Consider the following 25,195-nt stretch of genomic DNA (forward strand, 5'->3'; position numbering starts at 1 on the left):
GCAGTAAGTTTGAGTCACAACACGGGTGTATTCTAGACTGTGCTTTATTATTGGGCTAAGCTGAGACGCATCATTCATTAAAATTACAAAATAGTCCAGGGATCAGAGAATGGTGCAGTCTGGAGAGACGAGGGGCGGGAGCCTAAAGCGCACTAACCAATGAGAAGCCTACCTCATCAGACATGGTAAAGCGCTACACGCAACATTCAATTTCCCCATCCCCTTCATGTGCTGAAATTGTCTTCAGAATACTTTTGAATCCATTGAAGAAGTAAAATGTAGGAATAAACCCATGATAACAGCATTGAAGGTAGACCACATGATCGGAAATTGAGTAACTGAATATTTGATGAAATAGTGCAGTTTTTGATAGGTATTTTACCCTTGATAGAACTGAACACTTGTACAACATCAGAGCTCTATAAGACGTTACAAAAAAACGATATAATTGAGACAAAAGAAACAACATTTCTCTGATTAATACAGAACTCTTAACACTTCAGAATAAGGGGCACATTGTATGTGGGATTTCTAAGCACTAATTATCACTAATCAGCTAATTATGGTTTCAAGTCCTACATTAGCAGCAATGTTTAGCAAGATAGGAAATTCCTCTTATGGTTAGACACATTTTAGCAACCTTATCCTAAGGAGAAGTGGGAAATATTAACCTAATGTTTATCCCATGTTTCCAAGAGCTTAGATGGTCAACAACAGAGCAGTTATGAAACAGAATGACAAAACAGCAAAGGTGCATTCAAATTGTTGAGCACAATCACAGCTAACAAGGTTTTCATTTTATTCTGGAAAGGTTTAATTTGTATTTTAATTTTGAAACAATAAATTGCCATGTCGTTGCAACCTTATACGCTGCCACATTTTAGCTGAATTTGGAATATGTGTGTAGAAGTTCACAAATATACCGCAATTTGAATGCACTTTGTAGCTTTAATCATCTAGATAGATTGAACAGTTGAGGTGCATTTAAATATTAAGCGTGGGGAAGTGAAATGTAGAACAGTTCAGAAAACAGCAGCATAATGCTTTAAAAGAACAGTAGAGCTCTGATATTGAATAAAACAATCACACATGGATGAAAGAACAACAGATAAACCTCTGAGAAAACGGAACAAAACAAACTTGGCAAATATGAGCATAATCTCCATTTCTCAAAGAGCTGTTGCAAGTTGTCATCCTGTAGACAATAAGTGGTCAACAATGGACCACAATGTAGGCCTATACATGAATATAAAAAACTATTTGGTCACATACCAACTCATAGAAAAATAATGCCATGAAATCATGCATATCATTTGTAAACAGAAGTAATAAATAAATAAATACATAAATAAATGAAAGAAACCCCAAAACACTTGTATAAAAAGGCCAATGCATGTCTATGCTCTAATTGAGTTCAATGCTCTCCCTGACTGTTTTCTGGTTAAATGCCTAGGTCAGGTCATACAGTTGTACCATATTCCTATGGACTCTTTTTTTTTAAAACCTGGTTTCGTTGATTATATGTTTTCGTTCATCTTTTTGAAGTAATTAAAGTTTCATTTTTATTCAGTCCTTGTAGATAGAAGTAAAAGTCCTATAAAATATGCAAACCTATGTACAGAGGAAAACAGAGCAACAAAAACATTTACAGTATATTCATTGGTTTATGTATATATTTATATATATTTATATTCAAACTTCTGCTCTGTTTCTCATTGTTTTTGAACCACTGTTTTTTTTCTCAATTTATATGTAAACAGTTGCAGCTGAAAGTTATAGCGTGTGAAATAGGTGCTCAATTCCAGTCATTCCTCTCCCTCTGCCTTCATTCACTCAATTGGAAAGCATTGGGATAGGTGTGAGAAATGCACTAATAGCTCTATAGCCTATTTGAAAGGCTAAGGGAGTTTCCACCATACTGCTGACACCAATCCAGTACTCTCAGGTCTTGGAATGCGGGTTAAAGTAGGCAGAGAGAGGGGCTCAAGCAGGGAAATCAACCTAAACACAAACAAAATGGAGAGTGAGGGATGAATTTCATTGGGAAAGTGTGACTGAGAGCGTGATTGGGAGAGCGTGAGCTGAGTAAAAGGTGGCATTGGGAGAAGTTAATGGGACATTGAGCAGTGCTGAACCAGTTCCAACTGCCATTTTTGTATACAGAGAGCCTTGTGGATGGCGCAACATCAAATGCTGTGGACTCCGTGAAAGCTCTGGTTGTCCCGCTTCACATACTGCTCTCTGCTCTCATCTGAGATGCAGTATGTCAAATCTGACACCTGATTTGCATAGGGAGTGACACGTCACATTTTCTGGCCTGTCCAGACAAAGGATCGATTTCCTCTGGCTGTGAAACTCGCAGCTCCACTCACAATATGGTATATGAAACAGGAGAGCCTAGCGATTTACAGCAAAAGCATAATCATCTCGCTGTGATATTCTCCGATTTAAGAGCTCTCAACATGAACAAATACAAAATAATTTTGTAGAATTGAAAGAAGACCACTTTGTCTTGGTCACAGCACGTTGTGCTTCTTTGTGCTTAAAGCTGAAGTTTTAACGAGTTAGCAGGCATCTAAATGGAGTCTGAGTCGTTCAGAGGACCCTGGGCAGAAAATTGTTGTCAGTTAGTTATTTGAAATGGTGCCAGTTTTGTAGTCACTAAGTATGATCAGCTATAAGACAGGTGAATTATTATAGTAAGTTGTTTATTATTTGATTGCTACCATATTTAGAAAGCATTTCAAGCTCTATTCTCCCGCTTTTATTGAATAGGAAACATATCCTGTATGATTTTTCATATTTCTATCATATTTGTACTGTGTACTTGAGCTTGTGTCCTCAAAAGTGACAACACCTCAGCAATTTACAACTATTTTTACCGGAAAGGTGAGATTTCTGTCAGAATAAGCCATACTATGTATTGTTCATGGCCCTCTCATGATAAATCATTACTTTTGAGTATGTCTATTTAGGCAGAAATCTAGATTTTGACATTACATTTAACTGGTTTGGGGAGACACATTGAAGTGACTTAGAAGCTGAATCCGAACTTATGCATAACTTTGAATTTCAAGTAAATCATAAATTGGTTGATGTCAATGGGAAATTTGTGCAACAAGAAACCGATCTCAAGATAGGGTGGACCTTTGATAAATAATGGGGAGAGGCATTTCAGAACTTTACTTCACAAACCCAGAGAAAGAAGGTGTTGTAAAGGAGAGTGTTAATGACATCTTTAGGCCTGTTTGCATTGGGGTAGACAGGGTGAGACACACACCTTATAGCAGGGATGCAATTGAGGCTAAATCCAGGTTAACACAGTGTTGATTTGATGCATAGCACATAGAAATAGATTGAATAGAACGGTCTTGGAACCTCTAACCCTAGCAATTTGACTGGTAAACTCATGGGTACATTCGCAATGGCTGCCTGGTATTGGGACGCAATCATTTCCATGGTAATGTAGAATGTTCATTCAAATGATGTTAACTGATGTGTGGCTCATGCAATGGAATGTTTTTCAGTTGAGTTAAATCAACAAATCACACATATTTTAGCACATATTTTACTTCCGGCTTTGCTCCTACATCTAAAATATACAGGTTAAGACCACGATGTTACAAATCTGGGACCAGTGCCATTGCTAACTAGTATAGCTGGTCCCATTGTTGCAAAGAGTTACGGTATATTAGAATCCCATAGAGGTTAACGTATGTCATCTTCAACCTAGCATTGCTCCTATGGGTTTACTCACCATAGCCGCCAGTCCACCCATTATGCCAACATTGACTTGAATGGGGATGTATGTTCTAGTCATTCTATTTCTATAGCATAGCAGTTATGCACCTAGTTCGCTAAATTAGCACTGTTAGCGTTGACGTTGGGAACAGCCTGGCGGTCTCGGCCAGTGTTCAGTGTTTACCCACCTTTTATTTAACACTACATCCCTGTCTGTTAGTAAAGGTTGGACGCAGGCACTAGGGGAATGGTGTAGTGAGGAACAGTTAGAGAGAGCTCCCTACAACAATGGCGCCGGCTGTATACATTACAAAACACTTCCTGGTTCCTTTGTGTTCAGTAGACAAACCACTTCCTAGGTCTGCAATGTGTTAACATCATGAAACTTCACCTATAAGTTATAACCATACGATATGCAATGTCAGACCAAACCCAGTGGAACGTAGCCTCAAGGGTTCTTATACTTGCACAGCATTTCCAAGTGCTCCTTTTTAGTTAGTACATGTACTAGCAGAATATATAATACCCACTTTGATTGAAAGTGTAATGACAAATACACATCACAATGAGTCTGTGACTGTCAGAGTACTTGATGCTAATTTCCATGTGTGAGAGGACCACGATGAATCATCTGAACGATTCGTTAGCTTTGACATGCTTTACTGCTAAAGCTCTCTATGGAGATGTGAAACGACATGATGGAACGCGACTGCAGTTTTGACATCATCGTAGCGCGTTGGCTGCTTGCAGTAATGTTTTGAAAGCACAGTGCTTGATGGCAGATTCTGCAGGTGACAAGGCACACCTTGTGTTGACAGCCCATACGCTACATGCACTTACTTACTGAATGCAATTAAGAGAGAGAAAAGGTCACGGTATTCATCCATTTTGGTTCAAATGTCAAAGAGAACGTTGTTTTTACGTGTTAAGTTTGTGTAGAGTGTACCTTGAAGCTGAAAAGTTATGTTTGGAATCAAGTCAAAGATCGTTGTCCTACCTCTAAAATTAATTTAGCCTGATTCTCTTTAAGCCTGCTACTGAGAAGTGGCTTTTTTTGCATTTTTAAATGGTATGTACACGTACATACAGTGTATGTGAATCTTCACACATATATTCAGGAATATGTGTGTATCAGCATATATAGTTTATTAGAGAGAGGAATGCCTGCAGTTCTGGAAGCTGCCAGATTTGCGCCTCTTCCCAAGCAGAGCAGTTTTTCAAACTCCTAAAATCTACAAAAAAATGACAGCTCATCATAGTCAATAGCTGTTCTATATACAGACACACATAAAATATGTGCATATACTGTAAATACATATATTAGTCTGATGAATATCTATTTATCTATATATACTGTATATATGTATATATATGAATACATTAGCTTGAATGCGTGTTATACATATACATATATATGTACTGCAAATATAAACAAGTTCATATATTTCAAACATTTTTGATGTTCTTTTAACTATGAGGTTAGGATGTCAAGTTAGAAAAGGTAAGGCTGCAGTATGGAACAACCCTTCCCATGCACTCTCCATCCCATCCCCCAAGACAAAATGAGAAGAGGGAAAAAAATCAACATTTTGAATAGTTAATTGTAAACTAGCGAAGTGAGCGACCCCATTGGTCATCTGAAATAGTGTTGCCTGTATTCAAAAAGCATAACAGCAATATATATGTATGTATATATACATATATTGTATATATATTCTAAATGTACACATCTTTTAAATGCATCTCTTTAATCGATTAACAAAGATTAAAAGAGATGCAGTGGTCCGAGTATATTAATAGAGCTACAAGTCCTCAGCAATAAAAATGTTTGGTCTTTTGGTCCCTAAAACAACTAAGGAATGACAGGTAAGACTCCCTGGAGACCGTTGCTATGGCTCTCCTTGGCAACGGTATCCCCTGGAAACAGACAGGCACTCCAAGCTAAAGATGGCCATCCCGAATCAAAGTGAGTTTGGGTCATGAAATATCGCATTCCCTACAAAGTTCTCTCCTCCTAGTCCTGTAAAAGTGTTCTTTAAAAAGTTATTTCCCCATACCCAACACCTTTACATAGATATCTCTTATGGCATTCCCCCATAAAGTATTTTTTAAAAGTTTGTTTAGTTCTTGGAACTCTTGGCATCCATACTTCCTCCATCTCTGTTCTGTGTTTTTTTTTTCTTTTTTCTTTCTTCTTTTATAATACTTCCGTTGTGGTCCTGTAAGGTAGCTGTCATTCAGGCAGGTTTAGGGAGAGAGAAAGAGAGGAGGGGAGGCGATAAAGAGAGTAGGAGTCCTGGAGCTACCCAGGCTTGCATGAGTTCTCTCTGAGGTCCAAAAGGTACATCCAACAGAGGTGTCCATTACTTGGTCATTTAATTTGTTCATGTTCAGCCCCAGTATATGATCCAGTTTCATACCAGCCTCAAATAATTCCTGTGGTCTTTCAGTTCAATGACGTTGTTCATTTAATCAACATGTGTTCCAGCTCAATAAAAACCTGGAAAAGTAAGAATATGGTCCTTTATTCACTGCTAACAATAAAATCACATTGATCTATTTGCCCTAGCAAAACATATTTTCACACATCAACAAATATAAATATATACACAATGTAAATAAATACATTAAACTATATATATATACTATATATATACAGAATATATATATGTGTGTGTTAAACATTCTATTTTATATATTATATAATTTAGGGGTCTAATTGCAGGCGACTCCTCTCACCTGTGTTGCCCTGTGTGCAGTGACTGCCATATCCCTCAGGGCAGGGGTGGCTGATAGGGGGAGGGGCTAGTAGGGGCGGTTGGCGTCCTTCGGCCTCTTGAGCTGCACCTTGAGTCTCTTCATGCCGATCTGAAAGCCGTTCATTGACTGGATGGCAGCATGGGCACTACCTGGGTTATCGAAGCTCACAAACCCTGGGGGATGGACCGCACAAAGAGAGAGAGAGAGAGAAAGGGAGATGGAGAGAGAGACAAATGGAAAGAGAGGAAGATGGAAATATCGTGGAAGAGAGAGAGAGGGGACGAGGTTAGGTAAGTGCAAGACCAAAGAAAGGACAGTATGAGTGACAGTTGAAGTTTTATGAAAGGAAAGCATGAGATGGAAGGAAAGAAGGAAAACAAGATACAGACAAGGGTAAGGATGAGTGGAGGGATATGAGAAAAGTTACTTCAGATTTCAAGTCGGAACTGGCAGACAGTTCAACATGATTCTTACATTTTCCCACATTCGCAACACACAAAGAATACACTAACTTAAATTAATACTTAATCATACTGTTATCTATATAGCACATTTCCTGCCATAGCCATTCAGTTTATAACGCTTTAAAAACACATGCCGTAACACTTCACTTCAATTGCAGTTCTCTTATAATATTATCGCGTGGACATCTTAACATATAATGCATGTTGAAGTTACTGTACATTAGACACAGTTTGACACATCAAATGGCCACATCAATAACAAGCCTAACGACATGCAATAGAAACACAACACTAGCTCACTCAAATCAAGGGTAGAAACCATAGAATTAGAACAGACAGCACTCGTCAAAATGGCACTTAAATATTTGTTGGACATATTTCCGACTCTCAGTAACCAAAATAACATCACCTAGAGGGTGCAAGAATAAATACCAATTTAATTTTGCCTCTGTTAAAAGGCCCATGAAAATTATTCATAAATATTACTATGTTATACCCAATTATACTATTTTGATTCCGGATATTGTAAATCTATGGTAAAGACTACTTCTCAATGAAAGATATGAACTAGTCCTGTCATGATTATCACAAAAGAGGGAGTGTTTATGGGGTAACACGTTACTAGAACTCTGCATCATAAATATGTCATAAGCCTGTCATTAGCATACACCATCTGTTATAAGCAGTCATGATACGTTCGTTTATGCTGCAATACATTCCTGGTAGCTTTCAGCGATATGCCAATTAAACATGGCAGTTACACTTCCTATGGATACCTTCTTCATAATGCATTATAATGCATCTTGCATATCTCATAAGGCATTATATATATGCCTATAAAGCATTATGAAGAGGGTATTCATAGGAAGTGTTACGACCATGCTTATTTCTCAGCTAGCTGATGTACTAGTCTAAATGATTAGAGCCATGTCATGTATCATATTGTAGCAACCTTAAAGGGTAGGAAGCATGAGTTTTTACTCACCAAAGTAACAACAGTGTGTTCAAAGACTTAATAACTTAGTTATAGTCATGATCTGGTTACCTATAACTGCAAACATGGTTATGTTTTGGAGTTTTTACATTTTTACCATTTGGTAACTTTTTTCAGATATCTTCTAAACTACCCACAAGCACTATTTCTCAACTTCATATGGAGAATCTACTCTGCGTTAGCTAGCTCGAGGTGGCTAACGTTAGCCACTAGCCATGCAGACTGAGTGTTGGCAGTGGTGAGCTACAATCCACCAATCACGAGGAGGTGTGGTGTAAACAACCAATCATATTCCCCACATGTGGGGGATGCCTGTTTTTTTGTGAAATATGCTACCAGAGTTTTTCAACCTTGGTTTAGTACTAGTGTGCTACAGTAGCTGACTGACTATGCTGTTGTGATCATTTCCATCTGCCTGGAGCCTTCCTCCAATCTCCGTCTTAATCTTGACTCTTCCCCTCGTCTCCTGTGCACATCCCTGCCTCTGGATTATTGCCGCTGGAATCAATCTATTTTGGATTTACCTCAATATATCACCATTGGATTAGCTGACTCTCCCTCGGCCGGTGAAACGGCCTCTCCTTCTGAACCTCCTCTCTCCTTGACTCTTCTTTGGTAGCTAACTCAGCCATCAATCTGTAAGTCTCCGCTCTCTCTCTACTTTATATCTGCTGTATTTTTGATGTTGTGTTCTGTGGGTTTCCTGCCTGTTCTAGACTAGGTGGTGTTGTTATCTGTCTTACTACTCAGCTTTGTCGACCATGGTGGTTGGCTAGCTAGGCAAGTTAGCTGGCTAGGCTAGCTAGCAGGCTAAAATAACAAACTTTATCTGGCTGGCTTGCTGGCTAAAATAACTGCATTTACCGGTAACATTATTTGATAACTGGTTAGATGGGGTTATGTATTTAAAAACCTTGGTTTACTTTAATGTAGCTGTTAGCAAGGTGTTGATAGCAACTGGCTGACTCATGCAGTGCTAATGTAACGTTACCAGGCTGGTAGGGTTATTGTTAGCAGGCTAATTGGCTAGCAACCTGGTAAGCTGATTTGTAACAATTTATTCATAAAGTATTTGCTAGATTATAGGGAATAGACTGGCTTGCCGGATCCTCCATATTACGCCACACCACGCAAAAACATTTTCCGGCATGACTTAGGTATTCTTCGGAATTCTGATCGGTTTATGTAGCTAATAACTGGAAAAATAGAAAAGTTAGGTGTAACTTTGCATTGGGACTTTTGATGTGTATACTAATGCAAATCCATTTGTTACATGTGGTTAAGTATATGCTACCTACCCTTTGGTTCGGACCTCTCTGTGTAATAGTTAAGCTGTTGACTTGACAAGGTCGGGGCTACCCCCCCCCCTTCCGAATTCACTACAATATGTTGTCATAACCTGACATAAAACATTATGACAACTTATAACATCGGATCTGTCATACTATTGATAGTGAGGACCTCTTTATGATGCAGTTACAAGTGTTACCCACCGCTACATGCATTACATTTATCTGTAACAGAAGACCCACAAGACACATTCACCCCCAAATTCCACCCGCCAGGGCCCCCAATTTTCAAGCAACTCCGGAATTTACAATTTCTCTTTTCAATGTTTTCAAAAAAGGTTGCGTCTGCAGTAAAGAAAGTAATTAGTGAAAGAATAATAATAAGGATAATAATGAAGAATAAATCATCTTTACAGGTGTTTTATCATTTTTACCCACCAAAGCATTTACTTTGGTTTGTCGCCCGATCCACAAACACTTTGGAGGAGATGACATTACCGAAAGGCAGGAACATCTGCATCAGCTCGCCATCCCCAAACTCCTGAGGGAGGTGGTAGATGAACAGGTTACAGCCCTCCGGCCCTGCACACAGAGAGAGGAGAGGGGGTGGAGAGAGGAGGGGAGGGGAAGGGTGGGATGGGGGAAGAGAAAGGAGTGGGAGAGAGGGAGGGGTGGGCGGACATGGGGAGAGATTGAGAGAGGGGTAGGAGGAGAGGGAAGGGGTAGAGAGAGAGCGAGAGAGAGATGAAAGGGGTGGGAACGAGGCGGAGAAACGGGACACGGTGGGACAGGGAGAGTGGGGGGGAGAGAGAGAGTGTGTGTGGGGTGATAGCAAAGGAGTGATACAGGTGGTGGTATAGAGGGGGAAGGCAAGGGAGAAACAAAAGGAAGGAAGAGTTTTCGGACCAACCAACATGATGATGCAACTGAACTGATACACAACATCTGAGATCAGAAAGAATATGTAGAACCATTTCTGATCTCAGATGATGGCTGTGTCTCAAATGGCAACCCATTCCCTATACAGTGCACTACTTTTGACCAGGGCACTACTTTGTCACATAGGGCTCTGGCCAAAAGTTGTGCACTGTGAAGGGAATAGAGTGACATTTGGGATGCATTCTTAATGCCCATACATTTCATCTACACTCCACAGGGGGGAGCCAGAGTCCCAAGCCTGAGTCATCAAGCACACAGGTCAATGAGTTCTCCCTCCACGGGCTGATTCTAGCCAGTCTACCGGTGTGCTTCTCTGTCTCACTTGTTTTCTCTGGCTTTCTTCCAGGGCAAAAAGTAACTGTTAAATGCAGTGGGTGGCTGTTGCCTCTGAATATTGCCTCTGAATATAGAACACTGTCTGTTTCCCGACGATTCTACATGTTGAATCACCACCAGCAGGTGATCTACTGCAGACGGCCGACATTCGGGTTATGGTATGTCCTTTCCTTGTGTCCTTTCCTAGGTGATGACTGCTCTTCACACCAGTGTGGACGAAGGAAAGAACACAAGGAGAGGAAGCTATTGAGGTGCACACCTCATATAAAATTGAGGCAGATTGGCATGGAAATGCAGGTATGTCAGGCAATGCTTATTAACACACTATGAAAGACTGGTCATTTGCTAGCAATGTACGAGCCTGGAGACAAGCAAAACATACCAGCCACTTTAACACAGAATTCTATAAGATTGGTATAGGCCAGGGCTGGCGTATGTGTGTGTGCGCCTCACCTTCTCTCTGTTGTTGTGGGATGATGGGAGGAGGCTGGGGAAAGGCCTGGCTGATCTGGCCATATGCAGCAGGGTAGGCTGCTAAGACACACACACAAGCAGATCAGATAACACTCAAAGGCTGGAGAGCGTGCGCACACGCACCTACACCCACTCTCCCGCTATGCACAGAAATATGTACACACACACACACACCAATTGATTAAATAACAGGCTCAGACACCTACATATCACATTATGTATGTACGCACTCACGCACGCACACACACACACACACACACACACACACACACACACACACACACACACACACACACACACACACACACACACACACACACACACACACACACACACACACACACACACACACACACACACACACACACACACACACACACACACACACACACACACATACCATGTGAAACTGACAGACCTGCATACTGCTGGACTCCTGTGTAAGCCTGCTGTAAGTGGTCTGCTGCAGTGGGACTCTGAGCTGTTGAGTCGGAGAGAGAGAGGAAGAGAGAGAGGCGGTGGAGAAAGCGAGAAATAGAGAGAGAGGACGAGAAGAGCAGGACAAAACAGTAAGGATGGGAAGAGGCAATAAAAAGGGAGGGAAATAGACAGGGGGAGAGATATGAAGTGGTTAGAGAGAGACTAAGAAAACTAGTAAAACGAGGAATTTGAACTTTAACTTCTCCCGTCTCTCACCATGTCCCCTCGAACAACTGAGCAAAAAGGACGCCGTCTGAGACTGACTACATTTCTACACACACACACCAGTTTTAATGAGCAGATTGAGCACTGAAGCACACCAAGGATAATGTAGATCCACCAGCTCCACACAAAACTCCTGGCTTTCCTCCCCCAAAACCACAGGCATTACAGCACATCCCTGTGTGGTGCACATTTTTGGACCAAACAACATTACTGATACAGTACACAGAGACTTGGAAACATTACAGCTAAATAATAACCAACACCAATACCATGCTACTACACACACACCACACACTCATCACAACCAAGCTGTCACACACATGCATGGAAACACACACCCACATTTCCATCATGAAGCACCACACATACAAACACACACACACAATCATTGTACAGCACACATGCGCAAACACACACACACACACACCATACCACACTACCATCACCACCAAAACCATATGACCACACCGACCAATTAACACTGAGACTAAACAGGATCGTTCTGATTGAAAGAATTGGGGGAAGGGCGGGCAGAATGGGTACCATTCTGATAGAAAGAAAGGGGAGAGGACGGGGGAAATGGGTACCTTCAGAGAGAGAAGAGAGGAAGCAGCCACCCTGAACCCCAAAACAACTCCGATGAGCCAAGCTGTTTTTTTCAGAGTCCTCTCTAAAAACCACCTCCTGCAACACTGGAAAGAGATTGGAGAAAGAAGCATTTCCTCCCCTCTTCACAAACCCAAGGAAGTCGACACACGTACTAGCTAACATTGGAATATGACACAAGTGCATACTATACATCAGCAACCTTTATAGTTTATAACCTTTTATAAACACCTTTCTTACCATTCATAACACAGCTGTTTGTTTCATTGTCCTTTTTCAAGACCCGTCGACTACACAAACAGGTTTTTCTACAGAGCCAGCCCTCCTGACAAGAATCCAATATCAAGCCCCTCTAAAGGGATGGGAAATAATTGGAGCAAAATGGACCTCCTGCACAAATTACCCTCAGTCACAGATTTGCTCCAAAGCCTCATCCTCTTTACACGTAAGTAGTTACAATGGCCTTTGGGGACTCAGGTCTATTAGAACTTACCTGGTGTTCTACCCAGACTCATATTTATCAATGTTACATTAAATGAGTAAAATTGGGGAATATATTATGTAACATATATGATATACTGTAGTCTCTGGATCTACCAGCATACCACTCTGCATACCACTGCTGGCTTGCCTCTGAAGCTAAGCAGGGTTGGTCCCTGGATGGGAGACCAGATGCTGCTGGAAGTGGTGTTGGAGGGCCAATAGGAGGCACTCTTTCCTCTGATCTAAAATAATAATAATATTTATATCCCAATGCACCAGGGCAGTAATTGGGGACATTGCCCCGTGTAGGGTGCCATCTTTCGTCTGGGACGTTAAACAGGTATCCTGACTCTCTGTGGTCACTACCGATTCCATGGCACTTATCGTAAGAGTAGGAGTGTTAACCCTGGTGTCCTGGCTAAATTCCCAATCTGGCCCTCATACCATCACGGTCACCTAATCATCCCCAGCTTCCAATGAGCTAATTCATCTCCTCTCCCCTGTAACTATTCCCCAGGTTGTTGCTTGTTGCTATGAATGTGTTCTCAGTCAACTTAACTGGTAATGAAACAATTCTATCCATCTACTGTATGTAGATAATTGGGTGTACTCTGCTTGCCTTATGGCGAGTGTGTTTCATGCAGGTAGTGAGTGTGTGTTATATTGTCTCTATATATCCTAAAGCAAGTGTATGTTGGGCTGAATCCAGAGCAGACTAGGTGAACAGTCTGTCGATGTACCCTTGAGCAAGGCACTTAACCCTAACTGCTCCTGTAAGTTGCTTTGGATAAGAGCGTCTTCTAAACGACTAAACCTTTAATATGGGTGGTTGTGGGAGGCTCACCAGGATAGGGGTGTATCCCGTTGGTGTACACAGCTTCGGCAGGGGGCTGCCCGTTGGCCTGAGGGGGCGGCATTCCATTGAAACCATTCACACTGATGGGCGAGGGGATACTGGTCACCGTGGGGCCGCCGATACCAGGGGGGGTACTGCCACCTGGCAGATAGTGATGACGAAAGAGAGAGAGATGAGCAGGTGACATTGCTAGTTGTCAGGCCAGTTAACTGGCAGAGTTTGGTCTGACAACTGAGGGTGTTTTATACTGACAACTAAGGGAGATTTATCTTACAACTAAGTCCCGGCTCCCGCCCAAGCTGATAATGTCCTAACATGGTTGCCTTACATGTGGAGAAGTTGAACCCTTGAATGCTGCCCTCACCTGAGGTGGGGGTCATGTGGCCTCCTGGGAGTCCGTTGATGGTGGCCATGTGCTGCATCTGTGCGGCGGCGAAGGCTGCCATAGGGCTGAGGTAGCCCCCCTGACCTACTGACGCCATCAACGCTGCCTGCTGCTGCTGCACCTGCATGGGGAGAGAGGGAAGGAGAGAGGGAAGGAGAGAGGGAAGGAGAGAGGGAAGGAGAGTGGGAAGGAGAGAGGGAAGGAGAGAGGGAAGGAGAGAGGGAAGGAGAGAGGGAAGGAGAGAGGGAAGGAGAGTGGGAAGGAGAGAGGGAAGGAGAGAGGGAAGGAGAGTGGGAAGGAGAGTGGGAAGGAGAGAGGGAAGGAGAGAGGGAAGGAGAGAGGGAAGGAGAGAGGGAAGGAGAGAGGGAAGGAGAGTGGGAAGGAGAGTGGGAAGGAGAGAGGGAAGGAGAGAGGGAAGGAGAGTGGGAAGGAGAGTGGGAAGGAGAGAGGGAAGGAGAGAGGGAAGGAGAGAGGGAAGGAGAGTGGGAAGGAGAGAGGGAAGGAGAGAGGGAAGGAGAGAGGGAAGGAGAGTGGGAAGGAGAGAGGGAAGGAGAGAGGGAAGTAGAGTGGGAAGGAGAGTGGGAAGGAGAGAGGGAAGGAGAGTGGGAAGGAGAGAGGGAAGGAGAGAGGGAAGGAGAGAGGGAAGGAGAGAGGGAAGGAGAGTGGGAAGGAGAGAGGGAAGGAGAGTGGGAAGGAGAGAGGGAAGGAGAGAGGGAAGGAGAGAGGGAAGGAGAGAGGGAAGGAGAGAGGGAAAGTGTGTGAAAAGGGAGATAAGGAGAAAGAGTGTGACTTTAGTTTGTCAATTTTAGTCTGCACTGTTTTTGTGCTTCAGCTCATACCCTACTTTGTATGTGCGCGTGTGTGTGGGCGTACTTGCATGTGTGTGTGTATGTCTGTGTGTGTGTGTGTGTGTGTGTCCTACCTGTGCGTACGCCCCGTAGGCCCCAAACTGCAGGGCCATGGGGTTGAAGATGCCCATTTGACCAGCCATCTGCTGCATGCGCCGGATGGTGCGCTCCTTATCCGTGTCGGCAAACTTCACCACCAGACTTGAGGACGCACCCTGACACACACACGCAGGTAAGCACACACACACAGAGAGAGAGAGAGAGAAGTGGAGTACATGTGTTAACACATACAAACATACACTACCAAGGCCACACACTAGCTGATACACTCACCATATTGAATACTGAACTCACGGGCATTGTCTGGCTGCCGTGTAGTGCACTGATAGCTGCCTGAGCTTCAGCGTGAGATGAATACTTTACGAACGCACAACCTGAGAGAGAGAAAGAGAGAGAGAGAGAAGAGAGAGAAGAGAGAGAGAGAGAGAGAGAGAGAGAGAGAGAGAGAGAGAGAGAGAGAGAGAGAGAGAGAGAGAGAGAGAGAGAGAGAGAGAGAGAGAGAGAGAGAGAGAGAGAGAGAGAGAGAGAGAGAGAGAGAGAGAGAGAGAGAGAGAGAGAAGACAATCAGTCAGACAGTCTGTCACTATCCACATCATTTAAACCCCCTTCCATAAGGAGTTGACTGATGAAGCCCACCGATAATTATTTCACTTACAGTACTATCGATAAAACTCAGTGATGAATCTGAATGATCAAGCTCAGTGATTATTGGGCGTCCCCATCGTTCCCATTCAACTCACTGACAGAGTTCTCTGATGAGGCTTATTGATGAATGTGAATGATAAAGCGTACAGTATTCATTGGGCTTAGTTGCAATGAAGCATATTGATTAGTGTAAGCCCGCTGATGAACAACATGAAGTAAAGCAATGAAGCGGCACTGACCAACCTAATGAGGTTTACCACTAAAGCCTGCCAATGAAGAGCACTGATGAAGGGTGTAAGGTGAAGTTGCCCCTAGACGCTGATCTTGGGTCAGTTTAGTATTTTCTTGGTGCATTGGTACTTCTTGCCGTGTGGTAACAGAGAGAACTGTCTATGACTTGGGTGGCTGGAGTCTTTGACATTTGTAGGGCCTTCATCTAACACCGCCTGGTATAGAGGTCCTGGATGGCAGGGAGCTCGGCCCCAGTGATGTACTGGGCCGTACGCGGTAACATCTGTAGCGTCTTGCGGTTGGATGCCAAGCATGCGCCAGACCAGGTGGTGATGCAGCCAGTGAAAATGCTCTCAATAGAGCAGCTGTAGAACTTTTTGAGGATTTGAGGGCCTATTCCAAATCTTTTCAGCCTCCTGAGGGGGAAGAGGTGTTGTCGTGCCTTCTTCACGACTGTGTTGGTGTGTGTGGACCATGATATATCCTTTGTGTCACAAGTTACGGATTAAATTGGATATAAGAAACAACTGCAGCTATCACAAACAGTGTTGTCGATCAGAGTCTTAAAAACAGGCAGGGACACTAACTCCCCTAACTTTAACATTTTTTGAAGCATGTTCCATGATGAAGGGGCATTATGGGAAAAATATTGTTTCCCCATCTCAGTTCTAGCCTTAGGAACAGACAAGGACAGCAGCGACTATGAACGAAGACTATTGAGTGACTGATCTGGTCAGTAAGGAACAGAGATACAAAAGGAGTTGTCCCATCGATGCTTTGTACACAAAAAGTGTACCAGTGCTTTAGCCTCCTGGTGGAGAGAGAAGTCCATTGCACCATAGCATAAAAATCACAGTCAAGTGTAAGTGATCTAGCATTTGTAATAAATCTTAAAACACCATGATACACTGTGTCCAGAGTTTGTAAGGTATTTGCTGAGGCCTGCATAGACAATATCACCATAATCCAGCACTGATTAAAAAAACTGGTGCTTTGAACAAGATCCTTTCTGACCAACATTGAAAAGTAAGATGTGTTCCTAAAATAGAACCCAATTTCAGTTTATTGGTAAAAATTATTAATGTGCTGTTTAAAACTCAGCTTTTCATCTAACCAAATCACAAGATAATGATAGGAGGTGACCCTATCAATTTGCTGGCCTTTTATAGTTAAAATCTGCAAGTGACTCCATCTGTTTACTTTCAGGGAAGAGACAACCATACATTTTGTTTTCCTTTCATTAAGCACACGTTTCAATTCGAATAGCTGCCTTTTGAATAACATCAAAAGCCAACTGTAAGTCCTGAAAAGCCTTCTCAATATTAGATGCTCTAGAATAAATAATTGTGTCATCGGCATACAGATGGGGATTTGCAGGGTCAACAGTCTTCCCTATATCATGTATATACAGTGTAAAAAGGATCAGACCTAAAATTGAGCCCTGGGGAACTCTTTTTGTAAGCCTTCGAAACTCAGGTTTCATACCCTTCTGTGCTACATACCGTGTTCTGTTAGAAAGGTAGTTTTGGAACTAATCCACTGCATCAACACTTAAACCAACCTGTTCTGGCACCACACTGCCAGGTCTCTGATCTCCTCCCTATAGTCTGTCTCATCATCATCTGTGATCAGGTCTGCCACCGTCATGTCGTCAGCAAACTTAATGATGGTTCTGCAGTCATGCCTGGCAATGCAGTCGCGGGTGAACAGGGAGTAAAGGAAGGGACTAAGCATGCACCCCTGAGCGGCCCCCGTGTTGAAGGTCAGTGTGGCAGATGTGTTGTTGCCTACCCTCACAACCTGGGGGCGGCCCGTCAGGAAGTCCAGGATCCATTTATAGAGGGAGGTGTTCAGTCCCAGGGTCCTTAGCTTAGTAATGAGCTTGGAGAGTACAATGGTGTTGAACGCTGAGCTCCAGTCAATGAACAACATTCTCACATAGATATTCATCTTGTCCAGCTGAGAGATGGCAGGGTGGAGTGCAATAGAGATGGCATCATCTGTGGATCTGTTGGGTCTGTATGCAAATTGGAGTGGGTCCAGGGTGTCTGGGATGATGGTGTTGATGTGAGCCATGACCAGCCTTTCAAAGCATTTCCTGGCTACAGATGTGAGTGCTACGGGTAATAGTTATTTAAACAGGTTACCTATGGTGGTCTGCTCGAAACATGTAGGTATTGAACATTTCAGTGAAGACACTTGCCAGCTGGTCAGCACATGCTTTGAGTACGCGTCTGGTCCTGCGGTCTTGTGAATGTTAACCTGTCTTACTCACGGTTCAGTGTTGCTTGCCTTGAAGCGAGCATAGAAGGCATTTAGCTCATCTGGAAGGCTCGTGTCACTGGGCAGCTCATGGCTGTGTTTCCCTTTGTAATCTGTGATAGTTTGCAAACACTGCCATGTCCGACGAGCGTCAGAGCCGGCTTAGTAGGATTCAATCTCAGTCCTGCATTGATGCTTTGCCTGTTTGATGGCTCCTTGGAGGTCGTAGCGAGATTTCTTATAAGAGTCCAGATTAGCGTCTCGCTCCTTGAAAGTGGCAGCTCCAGCCTTTAGCTCAGTGCGGATGTTGCCTGTAAGCCATGGCTTCTGGTTGGGATATGTACGTACGGTCACTGTGGGGACGATGTCGTCGATGCACTTATAAATGAAGCCGGTGACTGATGTGGTAAACTGCTCAATGCAATCGGATGAGTCCCAGAACATATTCCATTACTTGCCAGCAAAACAGTCCTGTAGTTTAGCATCTGCTTCATCAGACCACTTCCGTATTGAGCACTTCACTGGTACTTCCTGTTTGAGTTTTTGCTTGTAAGCATGAATCAGGAGGATAGAGTAATAATCAGATTTGCCAAATGGAGGGCGAGGGAGAGCTTTGTATGCGTCTCTGTGTGTGGAGTAAAGGTGGTCTAGAGTTTTGTCTCCTCTAGTTGCGCAGGTGACATGCTGGTAGAAATGACGTAAGACGGATTTCAGTTTCCCTGCTTCAAAATCACCGGCCATTAGGAACAACACCTCTGGATGAGAATTTTCTTGTTTGCTTATGACCCTATACAGCTCGATAAGTGCAGTCTTAGTGGCAACATTGGTTTGTGGTGGTAAATAGACAGCTACGAAAAATATAGATGAAAACTCCCTTGGTAAATAGTATGGTCTACATGAGGTATTCTAACTCAGACGAGCAGATCCTTAAGATTTCCTTAATATTAGAGATTGGACACCATCTGTTGTAAAAAAAAAAGAGACACACACACCTCCCTCCTTGAGCTTACCCGAGGCTGTCGTTTGATTCTGTCGATGCATAGAAAAACCAGCTAGGTGTACGCTGAGTGTACTAAACATTAGGAACACCTGCTATTTCCATGTCACAGACTGACCAGATGAATCCAAGTGAAAGCTATGATCTCTTATTGATGTCACCTGTTAAATCCACTTCAGTCAGTGTAGATGAAGGGGAGGAGACAGGTTAAATAAGGATTTTTAAGCCTTGAGATCATTCAGCCATTGAATGAGCAAGACAAAATATTTAAGTGCCTTTGAACGGGGTATGGTAGTAGGTGCCAGGCGCACCGGTTTAAGTGTGTCAAAAACTGCAACGCTGCAGGGTTTTTCACACACAGTTTCCCGCGTGTATCAAGAATGTTCCACCACCAGAGGACATCCAGCCAACTTGACACAAACGTGGGAAGCATTGGAGTCAACATGGGCCAGCATCCCCGTGGAACGCTTTCGACACCTTGTAGAGTCCATGCCCCGAATTGAGGCTGTTCAGTGTATAGGTGTTCTAATTTCTACCGACCCTCAGTGTATATTATCCATGTCCTTGTTCAGCCATGACTCAGAGAAACACAGGATATTACAGTTCTTCAGTTCCTGTTGATAGGATAGTCTCCAACGGAGCTTGGACAGTTTGTTTTCCAGGAGGGTAGACACGGTTTATTTACTCGCCAACATAGTTTCGTCAGGGTGCCCGCACGTCGGCCTCTCTTACACCGTCTCTTCCTTTTCCGAGCCTCTGGGATTAGGGCCTTGTCCGGGGTGAGCAGTATGTCCTGGGTTGAAGAATCACTAAGGTAGAAATCTTCGTCCAAATCGAGGTTAGTGATTGCTGTTCTGATGTCCAGAAGATCTTTTCGGTCATAGGAAACGATGACGGAACATTATGTACAAAAACACACAAAAAAAACACTAAATAGCAGAATTGGTCAGGGGCTCGAAAAACGGCAGCGATCCATTGCAGCGTCATTCTTGAGGGAGGGGAATCTGATCCTAGATCTGTACCTGGGGGAAACTTTACCCCGGATCCTGATGAAGAGTATGGTGAAGCTTCCTAAAAGGTCACTGTTAGCCAGGCGTAGGCGAAATGCCAATTAAGATAAATCCCTTAAATTAAAGCACGCTAAAGTGTGATGATAGAATACAATGCATCTGGCTATTGTTAAGTCAAGGTGACAATGATTTAATTGCTTCAATCCCAACTCAAATAAATAAAGACATGTTTGAAATGTCCTTAATGCTATGGTGTGATGATGAACATTACATAGCTGTGGTGGTGGAACCACAAACACTGACCTTTGCTGTTTCCATCAGGACCTCTAAGGATGGTGCACTCTTCAATGCTGCCAAACGACTCAAAGAGACGTCGCACATCATCTTCGGACTGCTGCTTGTTGAGCATTCCCACAAATAGTTTTCTGTCTTCTGAAACAAAGAGGAACTGGTCATGAACAGGTATGTGTGTGCACACGTGTGTGTGCACTTGTGACGAGTGTGTGTGTGTGTGTGTGTGTCTGTGAATGTTTTCAAGTGTATCGAGTTTTCAGTGTGCAAGGCTGAGAGCGTGTGTGTTTGTGTGTGTGTTTAGAGTCTGCTCCATCCGCTGCCTTTGCCTGACAGGCTGTCCTTGCAGAGTCAACAAGACTAATCTCGGCTCTGGCCTTGCACAAGGGGGAATGTTTACAAGTGTGGCCCGGAGATCAGGGATGGAGGACACACACATTGACTGCCAAAGTCTTCACAGTTCCCATGGGATGGCACCAGTAATCGTTACATCTCTCTGAGGGAAACAATGCTTAACACAACACACTAACATATTCATTTTGAGATGAAATCAATAGGAACCAATAAGTCTTTGACTCTCTAGGGCGGGGATGTTTGAAGTGATGCAATGTTTACAGACCAAGTCTATAGGACCATAAAGAGGTTTTTGACTAGAGAATGTCCATCGAACCAACTCTACGGTGAGGCCGTTCTGGGGAGAGTTTCACTGTTTCCCTGACACAGATTAACCCTACTCCTGGATTAAAAACTATGCTCATTGGAGAATCGCCATTTAAATCATGTTTTAGTCCAGGACTAGATTTAGGGGGATTTCACACCAAATTGGTTTGGAGCGTTTTTTTCCCAACTTTGGCACGTTTTTCCCCTTTAGTTGGGTTAGTTTGGACTGGTGTGAACACGAAACAACGCACCGTGGTTCACTCAAAAAGGGTGGACTCGGTCTGATTCCATTTGTATGGTGGTGCGGTTCGCTGCAGATGAGAATGCAGTCCAGACCAAACACAGGAAAATAACAAGAGGTATTATTGGTTGTTTGACTATGAACATTTGATCCACACAGTACCATAACTTGATATCTTTGAAACATTGTAAATCGCAACGCATTGATGAGCGCATCCGATGCAGATTAGGGGATACAGGCCACTGAGAATAGCCCATTTAAGGTGCAGTTAGGACGGCGCTGTTTCCTCCCTGTTTCCTCCCTGTTTCCTCCTGTTTCCTCCTGTTTCCTCCTCCCGTGTTGTTGGAAGACCAAAAAGAAAGTAATATGAAGTTTGGGACATACATTTTTACTTTTGATAATCATAGATGGATTTAACGTGAACATTTTTCTCCCATAAACAAATGACTTGCATTAACATGAGGTTTTGTTTGGGCATTTTAGTTCGTTGGACATTTGGCAATGCGAAACCGACCCGGACCAAGTGAAAAAAGAAAATACAATGTAACAAATAATCAAACTCTGATTTGAACTATAGCTCAGAACTATGTGTGAAAACGCCCTTAATCTGTGTCCAGAAAACGAGTCACAATACCTCCATTTCAAATAAGCTAAGATGCCTGAATGTGTTTTCAGGGCAGAATCAGTCCCTGGTTCGAGGGGAAGAATGAAAAGCAGCAGTGGTGCGAGGCCCGGATTTGAGGAAGAGGGACTTAGAGAAAGAGGGGATGGATAGAGAAAGAGAAAAATAAGGTAGAGAAGAGAGAGGGAGAGATGTGAGAAACGGGGGATTGAGAGAGGTAGAGGAAGAGAGCGGGTGAGGGAGAAAAGTAAGAATCCCTCTCTAGCCCTCCCACCAATTGTTTCTCTCTTCACTCCACAGCTCCATCAATCACAGTTAGAGAGGACTGGAATAAACAGGGATGCAATCCCTCAGTAACTCTCTCTACCTCTCTCTCTCTTCTTCTCTCCCTCCTCTCTCCCTCTCCCCCTCTCTTTCTGTCCTTCTTCCCCTCACATGCTCTCTACTTTTCTCTCTCTTTCTTTCTTTCTTTCCTTCTCCCTCTCCTGCCTCCTCGCCCCATTCTCCACCTTTATCTCTCTCACGCGATATGATTTTTCCCTCGTTGCATGCTCTACTTCTTTTCCTCTCCTCTCTCTCTCTCGCTCTCTCTCTAGCTGATGCTATTCAAAACTCGCTTATGCTTAATTCCAAACTAAATTGGTGTTGGACGGAGAACGTTTATTTTAAGAGAGTTGAGCAATACAAAGAGAGAGTGTGACCAATGTTTATGTGACACATTACAAATGTTTGAGAACCCTGTGGGGGCTGGCTGGGATTCTGTCAGTTCCCGTCGAGGTAGGGCCATTAAGTGTGACACGTTGGGAGTGGGACAGTGTGTGTGTGTGTGTGTGTGTGTGTGTGTGTGTGTGTGTGTGTGTGTGTGTGTGTGTGTGTGTGTGTGTGTGTGTGTGTGTGTGTGTGTGTGTGTGTGTGTGTGTGTGTGTGTGTGTGTGTGTGTGTGTGTGTGTGTGTGTGTGTGTGTGTGTGTGTGTGTGTGGGTGGAAAGAGAGGGGTAATGGTGACACTGATGTGGGACGGCAGCCAAGTTTAAAGAAGTGGAGCACTACCTCCTCGACTCTCGCTGTCCGCAGGCTTCACCTGGATAGGCCTGTTCATCTGGAGAGAGAGAGAGAAGAGAGAGAGAAGAGAGATAGGGAAAGATGTTAGGATTGCTTACTCAACATCAAGTAGTTACACACCATTTACTAAATGTTGATGGCAGCTTTCTAAAATAAGTAACACGTCTTGTAAATGTGTTTTGTATAATGTAATTGCGTAGGTTGGGAGAGAAGGACTTGATTTGATAGTACAGGTGCAGGAATTTAGAGAGGGAGATGAAAAAGGATGGTGAGAAAAGGGAGAGGATGCTTTCTTACATGTTTGGTAGTGTGATGCTGTTGTGCAGGCTCTGTTTAAGTACATTGCAGTTCACCATATACAGTGGGGAGAACAAGTATTTGACACACTGCCGATTTTGCAGGTTTTCCTACTTACAAAGCATGTAGTCTGTAATTTTTATCATAGGTACACTTCAACTGTGAGGGACGGAATCTAAAACAAAAATCCAGAAAATCACATTGTATGATTTTTAAGTAATTAATTTGCATTTTATTGCATGACATAAGTATTTGATCACCTACCAACCAGTAAGAATTCCGGCTCTCACAGACCTGTTAGTTTTTCTTTAAGAAGCCCTCCTGTTCTCCACTCATTACCTGTATTAACAGCACCTGTTTGAACTCGTTACCTGTATAAAAGACACCTGTCCACACACTCAATCAAACAGACTCCAACCTCTCCACAATGGCCAAGACCAGAGAGCTGTGTAAGGACATCAGGGATAAAATTGTAGACCTGCACAAGGCTGGGATGGGCTACAGGACAATAGGCAAGCAGCTTGATGAGAAGGCAACAACTGTTGGCGCAATTATTAGAAAATGGAAGAAGTTCAAGATGACGGTCAATCACCCTCGGTCTGGGGCTCCATGCAAGATCTCACCTAGTGGGGCATCAATGATCATGAGGAAGGTGAGGGATCAGCCCAGAACTACACGGCAGGACCTGGTCAATGACCTGAAGAGAGCTGGGACCACAGTCTCAAAGAAAACCATTAGTAACACACTACGCCGTCATGGATTAAAATCCTGCAGCGCACGCAAGGTCCCCCTGCTCAAGCCAGCACATGTCCAGGCCCGTCTGAAGTTTGCCAATGACCATCTGGATGATCCAGAGGGGGAATGGGAGAGGGTCATGTGGTCTGATGAGACATAAATAGAGCTTTTTGGTCTAAACTCCACTCGCCGTGTTTGGAGGAAGAAGAAGGATGAGTACAACCCCAAGAACACCATCCCAACATTGAAGCATGGAGGTGGAAACATCATTCTTTGGGGATGCTTTTCTGCAAAGGGGACAGGACGATTGCACCGTATTGGGGGGAGGATGGATGGTGCCATGTATCGCGAGATCTTGGCCAACAACCTCCTTCCCTCAGTAAGAGCATTGAAGATGGGTCATGGCTGGGTCTTCCAGCATGACAACGACCCGAAACACACAGCCAGGGCAACTAAGGAGTGGCTCCGTAAGAAGCATCTCAAGGTCCTGGAATGGCCTAGCCAGTCTCCAGACCTGAACCCAATAGAAAATCTTTGGAGGGAGCTGAAAGTCCGTATTGCCCAGCGACAGCCCCGAAACCTGAAGGATCTGGAGAAGGTCTGTATGGAGGAGTGGGCCAAAATCCCTGCTGCAGTGTGTGCAAACCTGGTCAAGAACTACAGGAAACGTATGATCTCTGTAATTGCAATCAAAGGTTTCTGTACCAAATATTAAGTTCTGCTTTTCTGATGTATCAAATACTTATGTCATGCAATAAAATGCAAATTAATTACATAAAAGTCATACAATGTGATTTTCTGGATTTTTGTTTTAGATTCTAGATTCTATTTTAGTCTCTCACAGTTGAAGTGTACCTATGATAAAAATTACAGACCTCTACATGCTTTGTAAGTAGGAAAACCTGCAAAATCGGCAGTGTATCAAATACTTGTTCTCCTCACTGTATACTGTATATACTGTAGATACATAATTTTGAATTGGTCTGGCTATGTACGTCTGTCCATATATCTGTCCGTCTATCTGTTTAACTACTCTAGACACCCAGGTTTTCTATAAGGCCTTGTCACCCTGCATGTGAGCCCTCTTTAGCTCTCGCTGGCCAGCCCAGACACTCATACTTCCATTCCCCCTCTTTCCTTTACACTACTCCTTCCATTCCCCCTCTTTCCTTTACACTACTCCTTCCATTACCTCTCTTTCCT

The 25,195-nt window shown here is 43.4% G+C and overlaps 1 protein-coding gene and 1 long non-coding RNA gene across 24 annotated transcripts in view; one reads left to right on the forward strand and one right to left on the reverse strand.

Annotated features, from left to right (window-relative positions):
* Window positions 1-28: 28 nt before the first annotated feature.
* The window catches only part of LOC139562745 (CUGBP Elav-like family member 4), a 109,021-nt gene continuing 83,854 nt past the window's right edge, over window positions 29-25,195 (reverse strand). Inside the window, exons 3-14 of one of the 23 annotated variants that reach the window (XM_071380810.1) lie at window positions 22,949-22,997; window positions 20,389-20,517; window positions 15,214-15,314; window positions 14,955-15,095; window positions 14,012-14,153; window positions 13,636-13,788; window positions 12,290-12,394; window positions 11,398-11,478; window positions 10,977-11,057; window positions 9,747-9,830; window positions 6,481-6,674; window positions 29-6,241 (exon numbers count right to left, since the gene is read on the reverse strand). In XM_071380810.1, coding sequence (XP_071236911.1) covers window positions 6,547-6,674; window positions 9,747-9,830; window positions 10,977-11,057; window positions 11,398-11,478; window positions 12,290-12,394; window positions 13,636-13,788; window positions 14,012-14,153; window positions 14,955-15,095; window positions 15,214-15,314; window positions 20,389-20,517; window positions 22,949-22,997 — 1,194 coding nt within the window. In that variant the 3' untranslated portion in view covers window positions 29-6,241; window positions 6,481-6,546. Of the gene's footprint in view, window positions 6,242-6,480; window positions 6,675-9,686; window positions 9,831-10,976; window positions 11,058-11,397; window positions 11,479-12,289; window positions 12,395-13,635; window positions 13,789-14,011; window positions 14,154-14,954; window positions 15,096-15,213; window positions 15,315-20,388; window positions 20,518-22,948; window positions 22,998-25,195 lie in introns of all 23 variants that reach the window. The other 22 variants (XM_071380782.1, XM_071380746.1, XM_071380771.1 and 19 more) reach the window with 22 other exon arrangements.
* LOC139562824 (uncharacterized) lies at window positions 8,515-12,657 on the forward strand. Its single transcript, XR_011672452.1, has 3 exons — window positions 8,515-8,597; window positions 10,711-10,820; window positions 12,590-12,657. It is a non-coding gene; the product is annotated as an uncharacterized lncRNA (long non-coding RNA).

The sequence above is a fragment of the Salvelinus alpinus genome, chromosome 2 (genome assembly GCF_045679555.1).
Source record: "Salvelinus alpinus chromosome 2, SLU_Salpinus.1, whole genome shotgun sequence".
Lineage (NCBI taxonomy): Eukaryota > Metazoa > Chordata > Actinopteri > Salmoniformes > Salmonidae > Salvelinus > Salvelinus alpinus.